This window comes from Macaca mulatta, chromosome 11, assembly GCF_049350105.2.
Source record: "Macaca mulatta isolate MMU2019108-1 chromosome 11, T2T-MMU8v2.0, whole genome shotgun sequence".
Classification (NCBI taxonomy): domain Eukaryota; kingdom Metazoa; phylum Chordata; class Mammalia; order Primates; family Cercopithecidae; genus Macaca; species Macaca mulatta.
This window is the reverse complement of record NC_133416.1, coordinates 79722608-79744097: the sequence shown is the minus strand read 5'-3', so window position 1 is coordinate 79744097 and position 21490 is coordinate 79722608. Positions and strand designations below refer to the sequence as shown.

The window sequence follows — 21490 nt, the reverse complement described above, 5'->3', positions numbered from 1 at the left end:
TTTGTATTTACTTTTGAACTACTATACTGTGAATATATTTCACAACTTTCCAAACATCATATATGTGGACTCTTCATAAATTTCGTTTTAAAATCAAGGAAAGCCTCGTAATTATGTTGCTTTGTGATTTTAACTTAAAAGACTAGAAGATCCTAAACTTAGTTTAGTGAAAAGCCCTCTGTGTTGTAAAGAAATCCAAGATTGCAATGGATTATGTTTAAAACGATATTAGAAAAAATAACTTAGGAAATTAGATTGTGTTCTAGCTGTCTCAGTTTTAACTTGACTTGTCATCATGTTATTTTAAGCATAAAAAAAGACCTCCCAAGATATTTTTTTCTTTAACAGTTCCTGCGACTACCTCTCTTATCAGTCATTTTCATTGTTATAATAAAGCAACTTTTACTCTAATGATTATATTAAGGTAGCAAAGAATAGGTGCATATAAACCTGAATGAGACTTTTTTTATAAAATAGCATCAAAATTAATGAAGCATTTGTCCAGACTTTGTGAAAAACTGGTCAGATGTCACTGTCATCAGGGCATTAAGAGAAGGAAAGTATGACTGTGGAGGTTAGTAAAATTCTCCGCAGCAAAGAACACTGAGAAGCTCCTCAGTGTATAGGGAGACATTACTTTACATTGCAATGCATTAACTTTATAATGGAAAGGGCTACGCAAATTCACAACTTCCCAAGTACCCAAATTCTAGAATATATTTGACACTCTGTTACACATCAGCTAACTTTATGTGACTATTTAGTTATGTAAAGATCTTTCCTTTCTATGTTGTAATACAACTATTATATATAAAAATATAATTACTGGATTCACTTAAAATGTTCTAGGCATATTGCAATGATGTTCTAGTGTTTCTTAGAAAAATGAAAAGACAAATAATTGATTTTCCTGGGTCAGAAAATTTCCTGGGTACAGATTTCACAGGATTTCTGGAATAGATAGGCAGTTGGTTTTACTCCATCAACTCTTTGCATTGTGAAATAAAGATCTAGGAAGGCTACATACATAGGCCAGAGAGAATCAAATTGAAGCTTTGACCAGGATGTTACAGTGAATTAAATGATCAATAATGTAAAATTGCAATAATCCATTTTCAGCTACAAGGTCTATAATTGCAAAATAAATAGAAAATCATTTTTTAGACAGGGTGGTCCTGCATTATCTTACTCTTAATATTTTATATGCTAAGTTCTCAGAGTTCAAAATCATACATATGATTTTATAATTCCAGAAGACAAACCGACAAAGCTGTCTAGATGTTACATATGATTATACAGCCTGGGAGAAATTCTTCCTTTAAAGAATTAGATTCCTGGCCGGTACATCTGATGTATGTTATAGGTTGACAGAATATTTTTGTTCAAAATTTGTTCTGTCATCTGCATGTCCTTTATGTTTTTCTGCATCAGTGATGCTTGTGTCACATTGATCATTCTCAAAGGCCTGGCCCAAATCTCTCTAACTTTGCCACAGTCAAGTAGTTTTTATGTACTTCCCGGCAAGGCCAGAGTTGATGCCTACGCTTGTGCTTGTTTCGCCTCAGGCCAGACATCAGAAGGTTAGAAACAGCACCTGGCAGATGTGGGAAATCCAGGCTGGGGGAAGAAGCAATGACAGAGTCAGTCCCTAACAGTGGTGACAGTGTGGCAGGGTACAAGCACATTCCATGAGTCTACACAGTTGGATTGCAAAGGGTAGCGCGTTGAAGGTAAATATAGACTGTATATGGAGAGATACAAGACACTGCTTTTCTAAATCGGATTCCAAATGTAGTCACCAGAAACATTCATGAATTTCTCAGTCACTTAGATTGAGTGACTGGCTGGTCTTGGAGCTAGCCTACAGGGGAACAATTTCCATTCTTCTTAGAGATGACAAAGCAAACTTAATGTCTGTTCCAGATCTACTGGACATGGGTGGATGATAAAGTCAGACTCCTAATTTTCCAAGATAATGGGAGACAGCATGAGTAACCTAATCCAAACATCTCATTGTGTTTATCAATTTTAACTTCTCTCCCTCTTCCTGTACCGCCCATCCCCCACCCCCACCCCCAGCCTCACTGGAACCAAAGTCTTACTAGGGCTTCTTAAATGAAATGAAATGGACTGATTTAAGTTTTAATATCTTTCCTTGGCCCAGACTTTAATGAGACACAAAATAGAAAACATAAAGTAGAAAAGAAAGAAAAATGCTACATGCTGAGTTATCAGTAATTAAGAGTTTCAGCAGAAAGTTAAAGAAACAACAAATAAAGATTTTATGTATGCTGTTGATTGATTTTAAACACTAAAAATGAGAAAGAACATATGTTGATACTAAGTGACATTAATCGTTAGATCATTTCAAGGTACCGTTTTAAATTCCTTTGACTCAGACATTATTTCATTTGATTTTTGTTTTAGTTTTTCTGCATTATGAGTTTCTGTTCTCACTTGCTTTATAAATCTCACAGTGGGCTCAATTCCTTTTAATTCACAGCAACACATTTTAACTTTCTTGCATTTAATTCAAGAAACATTCATGGGGAAAAGTGAAAAATAACATTTTTTTTTAAACACCATGATTATTTAAAATTCTGTCTTCCTAAACAAATAACTTTGGTGTTTTTTCAGCTTGAAGGTTCAGATATCCAGGAAACAGGAGTAAAAAGAGAATCAAAATAACTTGTGTAAATAAAGAAACAAAAACTATATTTCACTAAATATATGTTTTAATAACAAAAAGCATTTCAGAATTTTGTTATTAATGCTCTTTGAAATATTAAAACTGCAAATGTAAGAATAAAAACAATATTTTTCATGTAAAAAAGAATGTTGTACCTGCTATTTTGAAGTTTAAGTGCTTTAGTTTTAGCACTGATATCATAGATAAAATGTTGTTGGGTAATTATTATTCTATTTTCTGCTGTTGTGTTTCCCAAGATGGTGATAACAGGATAACCCATCTGGAGTGTCCACTGATCCATTACTTCTTGTATATTTACATATTTCCCATTTCTTTTTAAAGCCTTTACAAGGAAAAATGTATAAATTAGTTTTATAAACATGAATTATCAACATAATTAACATTAAGCCATTTTTATTTCTATCTTTACTATTTACCTAAATATGAAAACATTTAAAGTCAGTGAAGCCAATATAATGTTAGTGAAATTAATCTTCTTACCCTAAGTTAAACTTCATACATGTATATAAAAATGAAAGTTGTATTAACATTAAAGTTTTTACATAACATAAAATAAAATATGTGTTATTATTAAAGCAAATCCCTGCAGCATCAGTAAGTATTCCTAGCATGTCTAGTGTCACATTTAAATATTTGACATATAGGAAAAATTATTTCAAACTTCAATATTTATGTTTTTAACATGAATATCTTACACCATATTAAAATTATATTTCAGAAATATTGTCATGTTTGAAAGTAGGCGAGGTATCTTTTACTACCATTTGTAGTTTAGTTTTAAACCCCTTTGTTTTACAATATATTATATAAAACAAAAAATCAATATGAACAAATGAAAAATGTAAAAACTGAAAACAAACTGTCAGTGTCAATAAAGGCTATGAATGTCTTATAAATGCAATTCAAATATTCAAGTAGAGGTTTTGATATTTGAGCTTCCTATACTTTACCTCCGATAATGTATTCCAGAGATCATTTCTGGCTGCATTGCCATACTTATGAATGGTTAAATAATCCTACAAGAATATAAAATTGTAATTACAATTCAAAGGTTAAACAGTAACTAGTAAACACATTTATGTCTCAATTCAGTTAATAATTTTCATATGTTGGAATTATATTACTAAAAAAGACATAAAAGAAGATAAAGAATCTCATTTAAAAATATTCCAAAGAGATTTAAGTATAGAATATTTCCTAATTAAGTCATCAACCAATATTAATCTCTTAAAAATTATTTTCATAACTATAATCACTTCTTACAGATATCCAGGGTCAAAGATCTTTCTCTAATTGAGCGAGTCAACCTCAGTCAATTCTGAAAACACTACCTCTTCAATGAAAGGTTTAGAGAAACTTTCCCATCAGGATTTTGTGTTAAAGTGTTGAAAAAGAAATATTTTATTAAAAAAAGAAAGGGCTAATATATGCTGATGTTAAGAGGGATTGCTTTGCCGAAAGAATACTCTCTTCACAATCTGTCTCCAGTTCAGTGGTCTCTCTGCAAAGGAAAGACTGCCTATTACAATAATGATAAATACTTATTTCCATGGATTTGAAACACATATTAATATTTGATAAGAAAAAGTCATTCCTAAGTTTATTTAATATTTTGGGGCTTTGGACTTGCCATTTTTAATGTTTAGTTATTAGTGGTAAAACCTATACACTTTCTATCCGATTCACACTTTGTTCTCCTCTAAGAAGCACGGTTTGTCTCGTCAGGGTGCTATTTGGTTACGGCTGGTTTGCATTATTTCTTCTGCTTTCAAAACAGAAATATGAATATAAAAATAGTGTTATATTGTAAAAGTCCCTCGTTCTTCATTTGAAATTCCATTATCCCTGCAACATATAGATAGTAGACAAAATCCTAAATGACATCAAAGTACTGAAAAGAAAAATGCTGACTCCTTCAGTACTTTATATGGAGTGGGCTACTCTGGGGATAATTAAACTTGGGGGAAGCAAATTTTCTGAAATACAAATTGTAACACCTGTGACAGGTTCAGCTTTTGTTGGCAACTCACAGCACAGCAAATGGCAACTCCCACTTAATCAGATGCCTAGAGATGCAATGTCCAACACTAACTTAGCAACCACAAATTCATCATTGCCATCAGGTGTTATGAATAACTTTGTTAAAACATATAACCCTGAATAACCATTCTGAATCCTAATTTGGCTTTGAACATTCCATGTGAGGTTTTTCAACATAAACCCAGAGACCAGGATTTAAATAGATTATTTCAGATTTAACTTTCAAAATTATTAATTATGCTCTTTCCACTTAAATGAATAAATTTGGGAATAAGATTTACAAAATATAAAAGTGCGTTTTATTTTATTTTTTAATTTTGTATTTGAGACAAGATCTCACTCTGTCACCCAGGCTGGAGTGTAGTAGTATGATCAGGGCTCACTGCAGCCTTTACCTCTCAGGCTCAAGTGATACTCCTTCCTCAGCCTCCTCAGTAGCTGGGACTGCAGGCGCACACACCACTACACCCAGCTATATATATATTTTAAATTTTTTGTAGCAACAGGATTCCATTATGTTGCCCATGCTGGCCTTGAGCTCTTGGGCTTGAGCTAGTCTCTCTCCATGGCCTCCCAAAGGGTTGAGATTACAGGCCTTAGCCACAGTGCCTAACTTGCATTTTATTTTAGTGATGTAATAATAAACGGTGCTAATATTAGAACTCTTTAGTCTTAGGTTCTGTTTATGGGTAGTGCTGCTAGGCTAATTCAGCAAAGGAGAAATAAAGGAATACTATAAAATCCAATATACAATTTTCTTCTCAAAGATCATAAAAGTCTAACTATTCATAATATGAGTTGACCTTGTCCTACTATCATCAGTTTGAACTATTTCTTCCCTTCTCAGTTTAGAAAAAGGTTCAAGTTTCCACTTCAAGCAGGCTGAAATGAAAATTATCCAGACATAAGAAGCAATTTCCAACTTGCCTGCCTCTGTATTCAGGAAAGATAACATATCTTCTTGAACTCTCAGTAACCCTGATATTCAGATGTTATTGGAATTTTACATGTGCCAACTTTTTTTTTAAAAAAGTTTCCCTTTTTTTTTTTTAAAGAGAAAGCTTGCATAAACATACTCATAGCTTGAATTAAGAAAATTTTGCAGAATTATAAAGAAACTTAAAGGATAATAAGTATGTTTTAATAATCAGTCATCAATTTTTTTTTTCATTAATTCCACAAAATGTATGGAGCACTTAGCGTGTTCAGGTAACTTTCTAGTACAGGGGAAACAATGGTGAAGAAAAGGTTACTGAGAACAACCACAAATACTGAGATGTGATTTGTGTAGGGAGATTTCCATGACTGAAGCTATAGAAATCTTGGTATAATAAGCACTTGGCAAGATGAAATCATATTTGGTATCTCATTGAATAAAAATATTTTAAGTTCTTTTCAAACCTCTAAGTCAGTGAATATGAAAGTCCTCAGAGATATAAATCTGAAATGGAAATCTAAGTTTACGTTTATGTGTATAAAAGTCAATCTTCAGCAGATTTGACATTATGACATAAAACAGAAGAATGTTTTAATATTAACTTTAAAAGAATTGTGGTTTCTCTATACTAGGTATTTCAGAAATAATAGAGTTATTGTAAGGAATAAAATAAAGATAATCACCAGACTATTCTTAAGAGACATAACAAATAATATAGACTGATTAAAAGTTAAAACTCTATTAAACAAGAATATATTACATCTGCCTATGGAGAGAGGCATCACAGCATAGTGGTTTAAAATGCAGTAACAAGAGCCTGCCTTGGTTCAAACCCAAGGTCCAACATTCACTAGCTATATGAGCTTTAGAAAGCTGTTTAACTCTTTGTGCCTATCTTCACATATGTAACAGTGGGGATAATAAAATAACTACTATATATATTTTTCTGAGAATTGAATGATTCAATATACAGTGTTAAAAGAGTGAAGAGTGCCTAACACATCATAAATATTCGGTGGGCGTTCTTTGTGGTAATCTTTTTAATAATCTCAGGCTATAGGTTGGAAAACTGAGTAACTGAGAAGGAAATGCATCATTATCAATAATAATGAAAGAGCACAGCACATGAAAACAGTAATATTTGTCTCCTTTTTAACACTGTGCGAGTTGTCTTATATTTTATCTCATTCAATCCACACAACAACATTAGAGGTAGATATTATCATCATCAGCTAAGAAATCAGAACATTGGAACTCAGAGTCTTCAGCCTACATCCAAACCCCATGCCTCTGGCTACCCAAATCCAATATCCAAAATATCCAAGCCACATAGATAACTGAGTCCTATTAGCCACATAGATAACCAAGTCCTATTAAAAACTGAACTCATTATCCTCCCCTACATTGGATCCTTTTGGTGGCCCTTCTCCAGTGAAGACCTTTTCATCCACCCCTAGCAAAGAGTTATCTTGATGCCTTGACAGCCCTTTCCACCACATTCAATTAATAATACATGAACTAAATATACTCCAAGAGTCCCACTTTCCCTTACCTGTATATCTACTGTTCAGAATCTTACATGGATGATGACAGCTGCCCTTGTTTCTGCTTTGTCCCTTTCACATCTAGTCTCTCCCACAAAGCCAGAATATTTTTGATTAAATATACACATAAATCCCTGCTATGTTCAGAATATAGCCCAAACTCCTTAATATAGCCTAAAAATTGCCCTCATAGTCTTGTCCCTCTGTATTTCTCAAATCTCATTTGTTAACTTGTTGCTCCCTGCATGAATTTAGCCACTTTCAGCTTTCTGAAGATGTCTAATGGATATTTTGTCTCATTTCTGGTTCTCTGCACATGCAATTCTCTACATACTCTTTTCTCCTTTGGCTACCTCAATTCAATTCAATTCAATTTCCAGGACTCAATTTTGATGCATTTCCTCCAGGAATCATTTCCCATCCACTTCAACCTCCTTCCTAATTCTAAGTTAAATATCTCTTTTATATTGTCACACAATGTTCTATATAATAGCATTTATCCCACTGTGTCATAGGTGCCTGTTTATTAGTTTGACTGTTCACACAGTCTGTAAACTCCGTGAGAGTAATGACTGCCAATGTTGTTTACAACTATTTAACCAACATCTTTGTGCCCAGTCTAGTACACAATAGGTGCTTTCTCTCTCTCTCTCTCTCCATACATATATATATACATATATATATATATATGTATATCAGGATCCCCAAAAATATCATATTTAAATATTAAGATGGGACATAATTCATTATTTCTGTATATATTTGTCAGGCATATAACTTGAATGGATATATGCGATTGCATATAATGTCATAAAAAATTGTGAACTGTTGCATACAAGACCATTTTTGTTTTATTTCATTTGCTAACAAGTGATGTGGTTCATAACATGTCATGTGTAAAATCCAACAGGACTAATAAAGACAAGGGGAAAAGTAAAGAGTGAATTAAGGAAGTAAAGCTCTATTATCTTTTAAGGTTTATGGAAATGAGATTTATTGAAATAATTATGGAATAATTGCTTTCCTATTAATGAGTCTTTTAGCATGCTAGGATAGAGGATTAACCACATAAATGGTTTACACCTTGAGACATAAAGGGATGATTCCATAAAAACCATATGGATTCGTTTACATGTGTTTAGCTGCAAGTAATGAACATCCACCATAGAATGACTTTTAAAATAGCAGTATTTAGGCTGGGCGCAGTGGCTCATGCCTGTAATCCCAGAACTTTGGGAGGCCGAGGTGGGCGGATCACGAGGTCAGGAGATTGAGACCATCCTGGCTAACACGGTGAAACCCCGTCTCTACTAAAAATACAAAAAAATTAGCTGCGTGTGGTGGTGGGTGCCTGTAGTACCAGCTACTCAGGAGGCTGAGGCAGGAGAATGGCGTGAACCCAGGAGGCGGAGCTTGCAGTGAGTAGAGATCGCACCACTGCACTCCAGCCTGGTGACAGAGTGAGACTCCTTCTCAAAAAAAACAAAAACAAACAAACAAAAAAGCTGTATTGATTCTTTCCTATCATAAGTAGGTAGGACAGAGCTGTAGCCACTTTCTTCTGGAATTATTTTGGTCCCACCCCATCTGTGATTTAGCTCCATTTTCAGGTTCGTGGCTAGATGGCAGCAGCAATCATCATATTCATACATGACATTGTACAAAGGAAAGATACAGAATTTCTTCCTGAGAACCTCCTTTAAAGAATCAGGAAAACTTCCCCTCAAATTCTGCAGCAAATTTCCCACATTTGTCATTTGTCAAAATTGCATCATGTGCTCTAGCAAGAATCTGTTACTGCATCTTAAGGGAGCATTGTTTGAACTTTACCCAAGGAAAGACACAGTCCTCTCAAGTATATGGTTGTTTAGAAGAGGGTGAGAATTTGAAAAAAAAAAAAAATCAGAATTCAGCTAATAAAAAAGGGAGACAACTAGGTATAGGAAGACCACCACCAGTAGTGCTTCCTCCAGTAAGACAGGGTACAGCAGCGTGGGACTCATTGACACTGGGAAGTAGGATGTCCTATACTTGTAAGACTAGTCTGGAAATGCCAGGTAAATTCAAGCATTGATTTTTCTGACTATGTGACAAGAAGGCTGAAGCAAGAGTTTGAAATATTGTTGCTTTCTATCAAGAATAATTGTACCTCAAAAAATTTGTAGTGGGCATTTGTCATTTTTTGGCTTTCCAGCATTTAAACACCAGTTTTATAGGGGGGCAATCACTCACTATGGAATCTGGGAGGAAGGCAAAATCTCTGCCTTCCTCTATTGAAATGGCAGGGACAAAATACTAAATATTCCCTCTCCACTTTCCCTGGCAGCTAAAGCCTGGGCATGTGCTCTGGCCTCAGACAAGGGGATGCTTTGTCCTAGCACTATGAATCCTAAAAGAGTAGTACCTGGCATGGTGACACTAAGGGTCCTGTGGTAGCCACTGTAATGGGGAAAGCTGAACCTGACACTCCTGTGCCATAACCTTGGCTACATCTCTTGATCTTTTATCTCTTTTAGTTCTTATTCTATTTTGTAAGCCTGGTTCTTCAGCCTTCCCAATGATTCAGTGGGCTACCTATATCCTTCAAATAATTTCCGTTCTGCCTAATTTAACCAGAATTTGTTTCTGTTGCTTGCATAATACAACTCTAATGGGTTAAACAAAATGAAGGAAGACACTTCTACACTATCTTAGCGATCCCTAGTAAGAAAATAAACTATTGCCTACAACTTATACAAAATAAAAGCTAAAGAACATTAAAATCTATTTAGTAAATCAGTTAGGCTTTTGTTGTTGTTATGAACAGTAGGTATGGCATGAAAGACATGTATACTTAATTTTTTATGTTTTAAAAGCAGACAAGAATGTTGGAGAGAAAGATTAAAACTGAAATAAAGTGGAGAAGGTTCTATAGATGGGGGGGCAGACAGAGTGACAACAACAAAAACATTTTAAAAAGCAACACTTTTGTCTTAAACAAAGCTTCCAAAGCAGTGACTTCTGCACTGAGAACTGTAAGTTCTGAACTTATATATTTGTAAGTATGTGCATTATTAGAGTAAGATGATCTTAAAGGGATCCATGAACAACAGCAAAAGTAGATTGAAAGTATCAGATCACAGCAAAGTCACACAAGAGTTGGATGAAACCCATTTGAAGCCTGGCCCATGCACTTCAGAGGATGTTTTTACATTCCCTAACCTTGACAAACAGGAGCAAGGAGACTACAACAGTGACAGGTGACCAACTCAAACAAAGAAAGCTAGACTATAGACCAAGGTATCTATTTGGATTCATACCTAGAAATTGATGGAAATTTTAAGATTAAATAAAAATGAGTAACAAAGCACTAAGAAAGCCTTATGCAAAGATTAAAAAATAATATTTATATTTTAATTATATTAGATAAGAGTCAAAGATGAAAAGGTATAAATAATTATTGAAACTTTTCTTTATTATTAAATTATATTAGGTTTCCAAGACATAAGTCCAGTATAATAAGAACCATTACTAAACTTTTTGAGGTACAGCCGTTCAAGCCACGCGACATGAAAAGAAAAAAAGAGATGACAGATCTAGGAAAGAAAGCTATTGGAGAGATAGAAGAAGAATAATTGAAAGTCAGTTTTCATGCTTTGCATGCCATTCTGATTCTGAATTTTTAAATGTGTTTACCCTAAATTTACCTTTAGAAGTGGCTTGCTTAGATATGAGAGTATTTAGGACACAAAAGTCATTTTACATGTTTTGCAAATCCATTACTCTACCCAATTAATGTAAATTTTGTAAGAATAAGTGTATTCTTATAAGTGGCTGCTAAATATAGTAGAACATCAGAACATTTTAAATCAAAACAACGGGCCAGCTCATGAAAGGGTTTCTTGTTTGTTTGCTTTAAATTACAGACAATGGCACCTTCTCACACCACTTTTGTTTTCAAATATCTCCTATGTTGTAATTACAGATCATACCGTCAATTCCTCAACCTGCAGGCACATGACCAGAGTTACAATATTTCCGCTGTAGGATTTCTATGCCATTCCAGAACAAAGTGACAAGGTCCTACACCTGTCAGTGAAATAATGTGTCACAGTCTATAGAGGAGTTCTGGGGTACTAAAATATTTCTACATCTCACTTTTGCTGCTGGCATGAAATATTACTGAGACATAAAGTGAATCTATTGGTAAAAATGAAGTTTGTGAATTGCTTTTTCTGAATATCCTGATAAAGGGCTTTGATCATCACTCACTCCCAAAATAGATAAATTACATCCTGGTTGGTAAAAATGGACTGCTTCTTGTAAATCAAGTTGCCCACTGATTGTAGACATATACACAGAGTTCCCCTCTCCCACCTCTGTGCTCTCTCAGCCCTGGTGCTGGTGGCAATTTGGGAAGAAATGTAATTTAGTTGAGAAAGAAGGTATATATAAACTAGGTATAGGTATTAATCCAGGCTGATCCCTACCAGTCATGTGATCTGTTAAAGTATCTATTTTCTCTAAACCTTAATTTCTTCAACTGAAAAATGTACATAATGTAGTGCTTACCTGATAAGGGTATGCACAGAAAATGATATAAAACAAATAAACGACTTAGAAAAATACCAACCACATAAAGGATCCAAAAAACTTCAGTTATTTTACTAGCAAGATAAATGGGGAAAAAGGGCTAGTGTCAAAAGTCGTCTTCAATCTTCCCTCCAAGAGAAGCCAAAATGTTCTAGAGACACCATAAGAAAATTATATGGACTTGGCCAGGAGCGGTGGCTCACTCTTGTAATCCCAGCATTTTGGAAGGCTGAAGCACGTGAATCACCTGAGGTCAGGAGTTCAAGACCAGCCTGGCCAATGTGGTAAAACTCATCTCTACTAAAAATACAAAAATTAGCCAGGTGAGGTGGCAGCCACCTGTAAACCCAGCTACTCAGGAAGCTGAGGCAGGAGAATGGCTTGAATCCAGGAGGCAGAAGCTGCAGTGAGTCGAGATTGTACCATTGCACTCCAGCCTGGGCTACGAGAGAGAAACTCCAAAAAAAAAAAAAAAAAGAAGGAGAAAAGAAAAGAGCAGAGCAGAGAAAAGAAAACAAAAGAGAAAAGAAGAGAAGAGGAGAGAAGAGGAGAGAAGAGAGAACAGCAAAGAAAAGCAAAGCAAAGCAAAGCAAAGCAAAGAACATTATATGTACTAATTGAAGGAGGAAATTGCCTGGGTGGGGGGATGCAGTGGAGCAGTAGAAAAGGAAAAGAAAAATTAAGAACAAAGCTTCCTTTAGGCTTGAGAAAAGCTGCTTACAAGACTTCCTTCCAAATACAGGAAAGTAATGGGTTGTGGACAGTTCTCCAAGTTGTGGGGCCTAGCAGCCTGTCTTTCACAGAGCTCTACTGAGATGACAAGACCCCTGATGGGCAGTTCATGGAATGGGTACACTAATTCGACTCAGCACAAAAGAGACTTACCCAAGTTGGCACTCATGCAATAAAGACACTAATCTTACTGTTCTTATTATTAATGGTGGGTTATTTGTCTAGCAGATTCTTCCTGTCTTCTCTTCCCTGAGTATCCAGATTAGATTTCATAGATCAGCTTAATCAATCCTGGGAAACAGCCTCATCTGTTTTGTTTTACCGTCCTTCAATTACAGTAGCTTGGCAAAAATCCCAGTCATGGAGGAATCCAAATATTTGTCTTCTCTAAACCTGTACTCATACAGCTGAATATCGCAGAAGAAAATCATGCAATTGAAAAGCTGAGCTTATTCATAATTACCAAATTCAAATAGAAACTCAAAACTGTTAGAAAGTACCTTTCTACTCTTTGAATTCTCTATCTTCAACTTTCTCCACTTCCCACTCTTACCTCATTTTCATTCAGCTAGTGACCTTCTCTCAAAAAACACTAAAAAACTATAAGTCGTCAGAAAGGATTTCTCTGATTTCCCCATTGCCAGCTTTCCAAATTTACTGGAGATAAATCTCCTATTAAAGACAAGTGCCTTCACCTTCTCAAAGAGCAAGGTCCTGGAGTTATTTCTCACTTCTCCAACATTATCAGAGTCATCTCCTGAATCTTTATCTGCCAGCTTAAAACCAGTACAACTCCCTGTCATCTTTAAAAATAAAACAAAAATCTTCCTTAGCCTTTATCCCGCTCTAACAACTGACCCTCTTTTTCTTATCTCCTTCCTTGAAAAAATTCGTTTAATTTTATTCTACATACTCTGTTTCCATTTCCACATTCCCATTCACTCTTTAACCTACTCCACTGAAATCGATGAATTTACAGGGTACCAAAAGGAACAGTTTACAGTTGTTATCCTTCTCCACCTTGCTACTGCATTTAACATTGTTGGTCACCCACTTTCTTGTTCTTGCAACAAACTCTTCTCTAAGCATCTGTGATACAATGCCTTGGTACTCTGCCTGCCTCTCTAGCTGTTCCATCTCAGTCATCTCTACGGGCTCCTCCTCTTCTCTGAACCCCCAGTTGTTACGGTTGTTCAAGGCATGTTTCCAGGTCCTCATCCCAGAAACCTCAGAATCATTCTAGATTACATTCTCTTCCTCACTTCACATACCATGCTCTTCATCCAATTTATCCCTAGGTCCATTGTATTCTACCATTAAAAAACATTTGAGATCCATCTATGTCTCCATTTCTATGAACCATTTAAGCCTTGATAATCTCTCACCTGAATATAAAAATATCCTCCTTACTTTTTTTGCCCAATCCCTTTCTTGGTATTCTGACTGCCCCAATCCCAGTGTGTTATTACAATTAGCCAGAGAACTGTTCTGTATGTAAATACAGCCATGTCATATCCAGTTTAAAACTGTTTAATACAGCACTTAGAATAATATTAAATCTTCTTAGCACAGACTATTGGGCAATGCATGGTCACCTGCTGCTCACCTCTCCTACTTCTTGTTCTTACTAACTCTACGCATCCACCAGTTTCTTTCTTTTCCTTAAACGTGCTCAGTTCTTGTCTTAGCCCTTCCCTCTTCTTGGAATCTCCCTGACCCCCATCTTTCTTCCTTCAGACCTCAGCATACCTACCGTCTTCTCAAGGATTCCCTAAACAACCGATCTAGAGTTGTTCCAACCACCCACTCGCTATGCTTTCTCACAGCATCCTATTTTTCCTTCCTAGAATTTTTTCACATTGAGCAAAAAATAGATTCATTTGTTTTTTCCTATCTATGGTGTATTCCCTTTATCCTGTTACATGATTCATGAGAACAGGGGCCGTATCTACTGTGTACAGCATGCCCTGAATACTTAGTACTTATCATGATGTCTGACATAGACTAGATGCATAATAAATACATGTGGAATAAATGAATGACTGGACATGTCTAATGGGTGGGGAATGTGAACTGTATATATAAAACTAAGCAAAGCTGGTACAGGAAGAGAAATTATAATTTTGTTTTTTAGCACAAAACATTAAGAAATGATTTTTAATACTTACATGTGTTATTTTTCTTAAATGGAAAAGAAAATGATCTGTAAAATAATCATAAGGAGAGACCTTGAGCAGAAGAGAGAAGGTGAATACAGGAGACTGATTGCAAAAGGAAATCAGATTCAGTATAACAAGTGAATATTGTTATACTGTGGTAGTATAACAATAACTACCATTTCTTTCTGTGCCATGTTAACACGAAGTTCTCTCTTCCATAAACAAAAATACAGAGGTAGACAAAAGGGAAATTTTGGATGCATACAAACCTTTTGTAAACCAGGTTCAAAATATGTAACTTAAGTCTTTGTAACACTCCTAGGCCAATAATTTATAAGGTGTTTTTTCATAACAATAATTCTAACATATTAAATATAAGAGAAAAAGAATTTGCAGTAAATATGTTATAGTTCATTATTTTTATTTTATAACTAAATAAAGTTACTAAAAAGAGAGTAAGACCTCAATTTTAATGCATAAGACACATGGATAAATGTTATAAAAGAGTGAATGAAAGGAGTGAAATGCAAGCAGAGAATGTATTAAAATATTTCATAGCCTCATTTATGATAAAATGTATACACTGAAATAACAATGAAAAAAGTTTACTTACTAAATTAGTAAGAAATTTATTCTGAAAAGTTATAAGAATCCTGTTTACTTAGTATAGTATAAACAGAGAACTTTCAAACTTCTAGCATTATACACTGGTTTAATATTTTGGAGAAAAAATTGATACTCTGCTCCTAAAATATATATATGAAGAGATAGTTGAAAATATAATGGAAAAAATCAACAATGTAAAGATTATTAGCGTGTTATTTAACAAAAATTGGACAGCAATGTAACTGCTCACAAACATGGATGAAACAAAATATATTATGGTACATCTATGTCATATTACTAGTATTAAACTAAGCTATGTAACAGAATCATGTCAAGCAATTATGAAAATATTAGTAAATGAGGAGAAATATTTTTAAGTTAGGAGCAATTTTTGTAATGTTTCCAAATACATAGTTCTAGGCTATTACATGCACTTTCCAAAAAGAGAACATAAAATAAAAAGAAAAATAAATTTTAAAAGAAAAAGAAAGAAAACTGCTGATGCAGGAGCTAAGTAGGTTACAGGAAAATGCCTGTAAGGCAAGTTTATTATAGTACAGAACTAGCGATCTAACCAAATGGTAATGTCTACGAAGAGTCAGAGACAGTTTTTAGTAGATGTGTCCATATTTACAGATTGGCGTGCATTTACACATATAGTAACGTACAAATACATCCATATGTCAACTAAATGTGTCTAATAATTTCACAGATACATTTAAATAACCAAAAATGTCATTTCATAGTATCAACCCAATTAGCCGATATGGAATACATCTTGAGCCCTTAACTAACAGATAAAAGATAACCGATACATATAAACATATGAGACCTCCTGTTGAGCTGGACAAATTTTTGCAGGATTATTAAAAAGAGATATATGTCTCTAAAAATAAGGGCTTTTTAGTTATATAGCCACATTAGTTGGTTAACAACCTATAAATCAGAAGAAAAATAATAAAGATTCAATCAGTGGCTGTATTTTTAAAAAACTGATGAATAAAAGTTATTTCTCTCTGATCCAGAAATATGAATACAGAATGCTATTTACTTTTTTAAAGTACTTGTTTGTATTAAAGATGGAATTCTTAATTCTGAAATCCATCAAATCTTTTCTGAAACTTAAATATTTCTTTCTCTATAACATGCTCATTAATTTCCCTTTATAGTTATGTCTTTAATAAATTAAATGCCAATTAAGTCAAATCTTTAATTTTACAAATTAAAAATTAGTAATGATAACATTATTATCATATGACATTGAGTGAACACATCAAATTATTTTCAAGTTGTTAACCATTTTACCCATAGCATATCTAAAACTGCATAGCATTTTAAGCAAAACTAGGAGACATTGGAGCAAAAGCTGTCTATGGTCATTCATTTTAGATTAAGTATGATTCAGCTGCCATCTGGATAAAAACACAATATTATCTCTTCAGAAAGAAAATTAACTTTGACACAATGTCTCTGCTCCTCTATTATTTTCTGACTTTTTACTTATCTGAAAACCTACATGTAAGGGAGAAAACACTCTCTCACAAATGTAAGCCTGCAGTTTTCAACTAAAAATCCTGCATACACGGGTTACCATATAACACTTCATTGGAACACAAGTTATTGAGTATGTTGTTGCTACTAATAATCCCTATGGCTTTGTGCCTGTCATTACCTTCAGGCTATCAGAATTTTATGAGCACAAACCAATAATAATGATATTTCCCTTTTGCTTTTTATCCACACCTCATTGCCTTACATTGATTTGCATAAGCAATTTCCACCCTGATAATTGGAGCCAAACATCTTGTTGTAGGTTACCTTATGGAAAAGAGCAGTTAAATACTAATCAAGAGAAATCTTTCTTTATTCAACCATATTTTAGATGATGCTGAATTACCCTCACTGCTTGAGCAGGAAGGTGACTCACTTTCTGACAGGGATTTCAGACTTTTGGGTTTGTATCAAGCTTAATAATGATCTCACTTTATAATTTCAATACCCTGGTGTTGACTCATAACAACATGAAGAATGGTACGACTAGGCTCAAATCATTAAAACAATATTGTTTTGTTTGAAAGAAAAAGCCATAGCACAGGTACTAATTATTTTTTTAATAGCTACCGAGCCAGTCAATGTTATCTGAGGATTTTATAATTACAGCTTTAATTTTTATTGCCAGAAAAATCTGAAAAAAAATGTAATTAGGGAGATTAAAACATAAAAATGAAATAAGAAAAATCCAAGTCATGTAAAGATATATATCGAAAAGAATCATTACTTGAATTACTTACTTTAAAAGTAAGACTTATTCTACTTATGTAGAATCAGGATTTGAACTATTGGACTTAAATTATAAAAACAAAGTTAAAGAAGTAGATTCTAATTTATTGATCAAATGAATATTTTAACTATAAGCATTGTTGTATATGGATGAATAGTAATGTATATGCATGTAAACACTAAGAACCCTGTAAGTGAGAGATGCAATAATTACCAAAAGATGCTGTTAGGTGAGTAATTTTTATTAGAGAAGGAATTTAGATAAAACCTTTATTTATAGGAGAAGGGAATATTTCAGAGAGATATGTGAAATCACCAAGAACTTCTATAGAGACAGACAAAAATATTAGGGCAAAATTGCAGTATATTTATATTCCAGGTACCACACAGAAAGGGAAATTCAACAACACTGGGTCCTAAAGTCTGTCCAAGAGGAAGAGACGATAGGAGTGGGGTTACACTGCACATATTCCACCCCAAAGTTACACTAGTAAGGACTCTACTTATGCTTGCAACATTTTAATGAGAAAACCAGATTCCAATAGTATAAATATTAAATAGGCATGAAACCCATGAGTGATCTTGCTAGCTTGTCCTTAGAAATGACCTAGGAAGGAATTTGGAGATGTGTATACCACAAACAAAAATGAGGTGCTAAAGATAAGAATGATATAAATCTAAAAATTGTAACTGGAGCTTCTGTGCAAGAGACAGTTTCTAGTTATTGCCGACCTGCCTATTGCATTTCTCACTGACTCTGCTTAAGTTGCAACAGGTCATGTATTATGCAGATGCTTTCTTAGTCATCATTACTCTCTGGAATTATCGCTAGGAGAAAGTCTTGGGTTGGGAGAACACATAATCTTGTTTTCCAGATGTCCTATGTAGAGGTGGTCTGAAATCAAAAGCAATTTCGGTGAACTGCTGCTGTACTTTAACTTATCCCAGGAGGACTGGCCCACCTGGGGAGGTAAGAATGAGGATCCTACAGTTGTGATTATGCAAACCAAAGGCTAAATTCGTAAGTTAATCAAAAACCAAAACAATTATTCACAGTAGTAAACTTCCCTGTCTTTTTTCCAGATCCTTATTTTATGAGTAATCACTTTAGAAATTTACAAATTTTATATATTACTGGTACTGATTCACCATGATATAATCAAATCTACTCATTCAAAGAGAAAACTGGATATTACAGACCACAAACAACTGGACTGAAGTTATGAAGTTAGTAAAATGTGGTAATTGTTGATTTGATTTCCTTATCTCTCATCATATGTCCTGGTAAAATTATTTTTTTTTTATTTTATTTATTTTTTTTAATTTATTTATTATTATTATACTTTAAGTTGTAGGGTACATGTGCATAACGTGCAGGTTTGTTACATATGTATACTTGTGCCATGTTGCTGTGCTGCACCCATCAACTCGTCATTTACATCACCCGGTGTGTGATGTTCCCCTTCCTGAGTCCGAGTGATCTCATTGTTCAGTTCCCACCTATGAGTGAGAACATGCGGTGTTTGGTTTTCTGTTCTTGTGATAGTTTGCTAAGAATGATGGATTCCAGCTGCATCCAAGTCCCTACAAAGGACTCAAACTCATCCTTTTTTATGGCTGCATAGTATTCCATGGTGTATATGTGCCACATTTTCTTAATCCAATCTGTCACTGATGGACATTTTGGTTGATTCCAAGTCTTTGCTATTGTGAATAGTGCTGCAATAAACATACGTGTGCATGTGTCTTTATAGCAGCATAATTTATAATCCTTTGGGTATATACCCAGTAATGGGATGGCTGGGTCATATGGTACATCTAGTTCTAGATCCTTGAGGAATCGCCATACTGTTTTCCATAATGGTTGAACTAGTTTACAATCCCACCAACAGTGTAAAAGTGTTCCTATTTCTCCACATCCTCTCCAGCACCTGTTGTTTCCTGACTTTTTAATGATTGCCATTCGAACTGGTGTGAGATGGTATCTCATTGTGGTTTTGATTTGCATTGAAATCAGTTGAGAACATTCTCTGCTCTAGCTAGGGAAGTATCATATGGTCTTAATACAATATTAAGGAAGAGATGAATAAAGGAGTTAATACTTTTTAAATATCCATATGGTAATAAAACAACCTGTAAAAACAATGCAAATAATATTTAATCAATAGAACAAAGACATTTATGGATTAAGTGTGTCAGACTGTTGGCCATTCACCACCACTTCCCCTACCATCTACCCTCTTGTGCACTGCATGGGTTAGAAGCTTGAATGCTACATTTCCAGGAATCCTTTGCTAGTTAGGCTCAACTTTATGTTCTGCAAAATGAAAAGCACACATAAAAGAATATGGATGGCAGTAAAGAAGGAGGAGTTGTCATTGCTCAGATAGCAGAGAGCAGGCATGTGGGCTTTGGCAGAAGGCAGGGGTAAAGTATTACCAGTGGCTTTCAGGTGTATTCCAGGCAGCTGAGAATATGTGCATTACTTCCCTATGAAACTCAAATGTCTTTACTTCTGGAAGGGTGGCAGTAGCTTTCTTGACCTTTACTTCCATAACCCTGCCAACAGTTTCAGAAAATGACTATATCCAATGTTAATTCCCTTTCTGCTTGAAATATTACTAAAGGTTTTAGTATGTTACAGAATTACATACCAGAAGTGATTGTAGACCCTTAGAGATGGTTATCTACAGTTGTCTGTCTGCCTTGATTAGATTTAAAGAAGGTAATGTCATTAATAATGAGTAATAGGATCATGATAATTAATCATTTTCAGGCCAAAACAGTTGCTTAAATGATTATCGATAGTTTCCTAAACTGAAGAATAAGATTTGGGAAAACAAATGACTGTTTCAATAGAACATTATGGATGAATAGAGAATTACAAAGTCTTTGAGAGGCTTGGCTATTTCTGACTGCACTGGAGAGATTACAAAAACAAAACAACCTTAGTACTTTAAATTCTCAGCTGAAGGTTTGGCAGGGAACCAGAGATCTATGACTATGTGAAAAGAATCATGTATCTCTTTTAGGCTTAGAAACAATGTATCCAAAAAGTAAACTATGATTTAAAATTCTGAATAGCAAAATTACAACTCAAGTAAATTTTGTCTTTTATGTGAGAGTTAGGGTATGGACTAGGAAAGTGTAGGATGCAGAATCGGAATGCAGGCCTCAAAAGTCTAAATTTCACTGAGCCTCCGTGGTAGCTTTCTTGTCTCTGAAAAAGCAAATTCCCCTTGTTTGAGTTCCCTGTAATGTCATTCATCAAGGAGGCTGTTGACTCCTCTCAAAACCAATTCCAACATATCTAAACGCAAAACCAATAGGTAGAATTGGTTTCAGCAGATTTCAAGAGTTCAAGTAGAAATTTCAGCATTAGAAGATGGAATTTACACTGAAAATCACCAAGAAATTTCAAGAGTTCTTAGCATATAACATCTAAAACCACTGTAGCTTAATCATAAATTTGTAAAGTATCCAGAGCCAATTATGAAAGTGAACAAGTAAATAAAAGCCAAAGAAATATAAGTCGTTTCTTGATACTAGAAAAATAAAACTCACCAGCAAAAACTCCCTGTTACAAAAATGCTGCTCTGGTTTGACTACATTTATAGTTCTCTATATATTGATAGTTATATAATACAGTCTTAATATTCAAATGATTAAAGATTCATAAAAAAAAATGGAGTCACTCTTGCATATCTAGTTTACAAATGTGTCCATCAAATTAAAACAGCTGTCCCAAATTAAATATATCAAACCCAAATTGTCTAACTAGTAAACTGCATTAAAGTAATCCTAGATTTAGAGAATATAAAAGATAAAAGGAATCTTACAGTATTTAGTCCAACTCTTACATTTCATAACGATAATGTCAGAGGTCAAAAGAGGTCTAGTGACTTGCAGA

At 34.4% G+C, this 21490-nt stretch overlaps 1 protein-coding gene across 2 annotated transcripts in view; it reads right to left on the bottom strand.

The window, feature by feature from the left end:
• TRHDE (thyrotropin releasing hormone degrading enzyme) overlaps nucleotides 1-21490 on the bottom strand; it is a 425213-nt gene that overhangs the window by 114314 nt on the left and 289409 nt on the right. For both annotated transcript variants that reach the window (XM_015152258.3, XM_077954735.1), the window contains exons 8-9: nucleotides 3661-3726; nucleotides 2845-3032 (exon numbers count right to left, since the gene is read on the bottom strand). In XM_015152258.3, the coding sequence (XP_015007744.3) occupies nucleotides 2845-3032; nucleotides 3661-3726 (254 nt within the window). The remainder of the gene's footprint in view (nucleotides 1-2844; nucleotides 3033-3660; nucleotides 3727-21490) is intronic.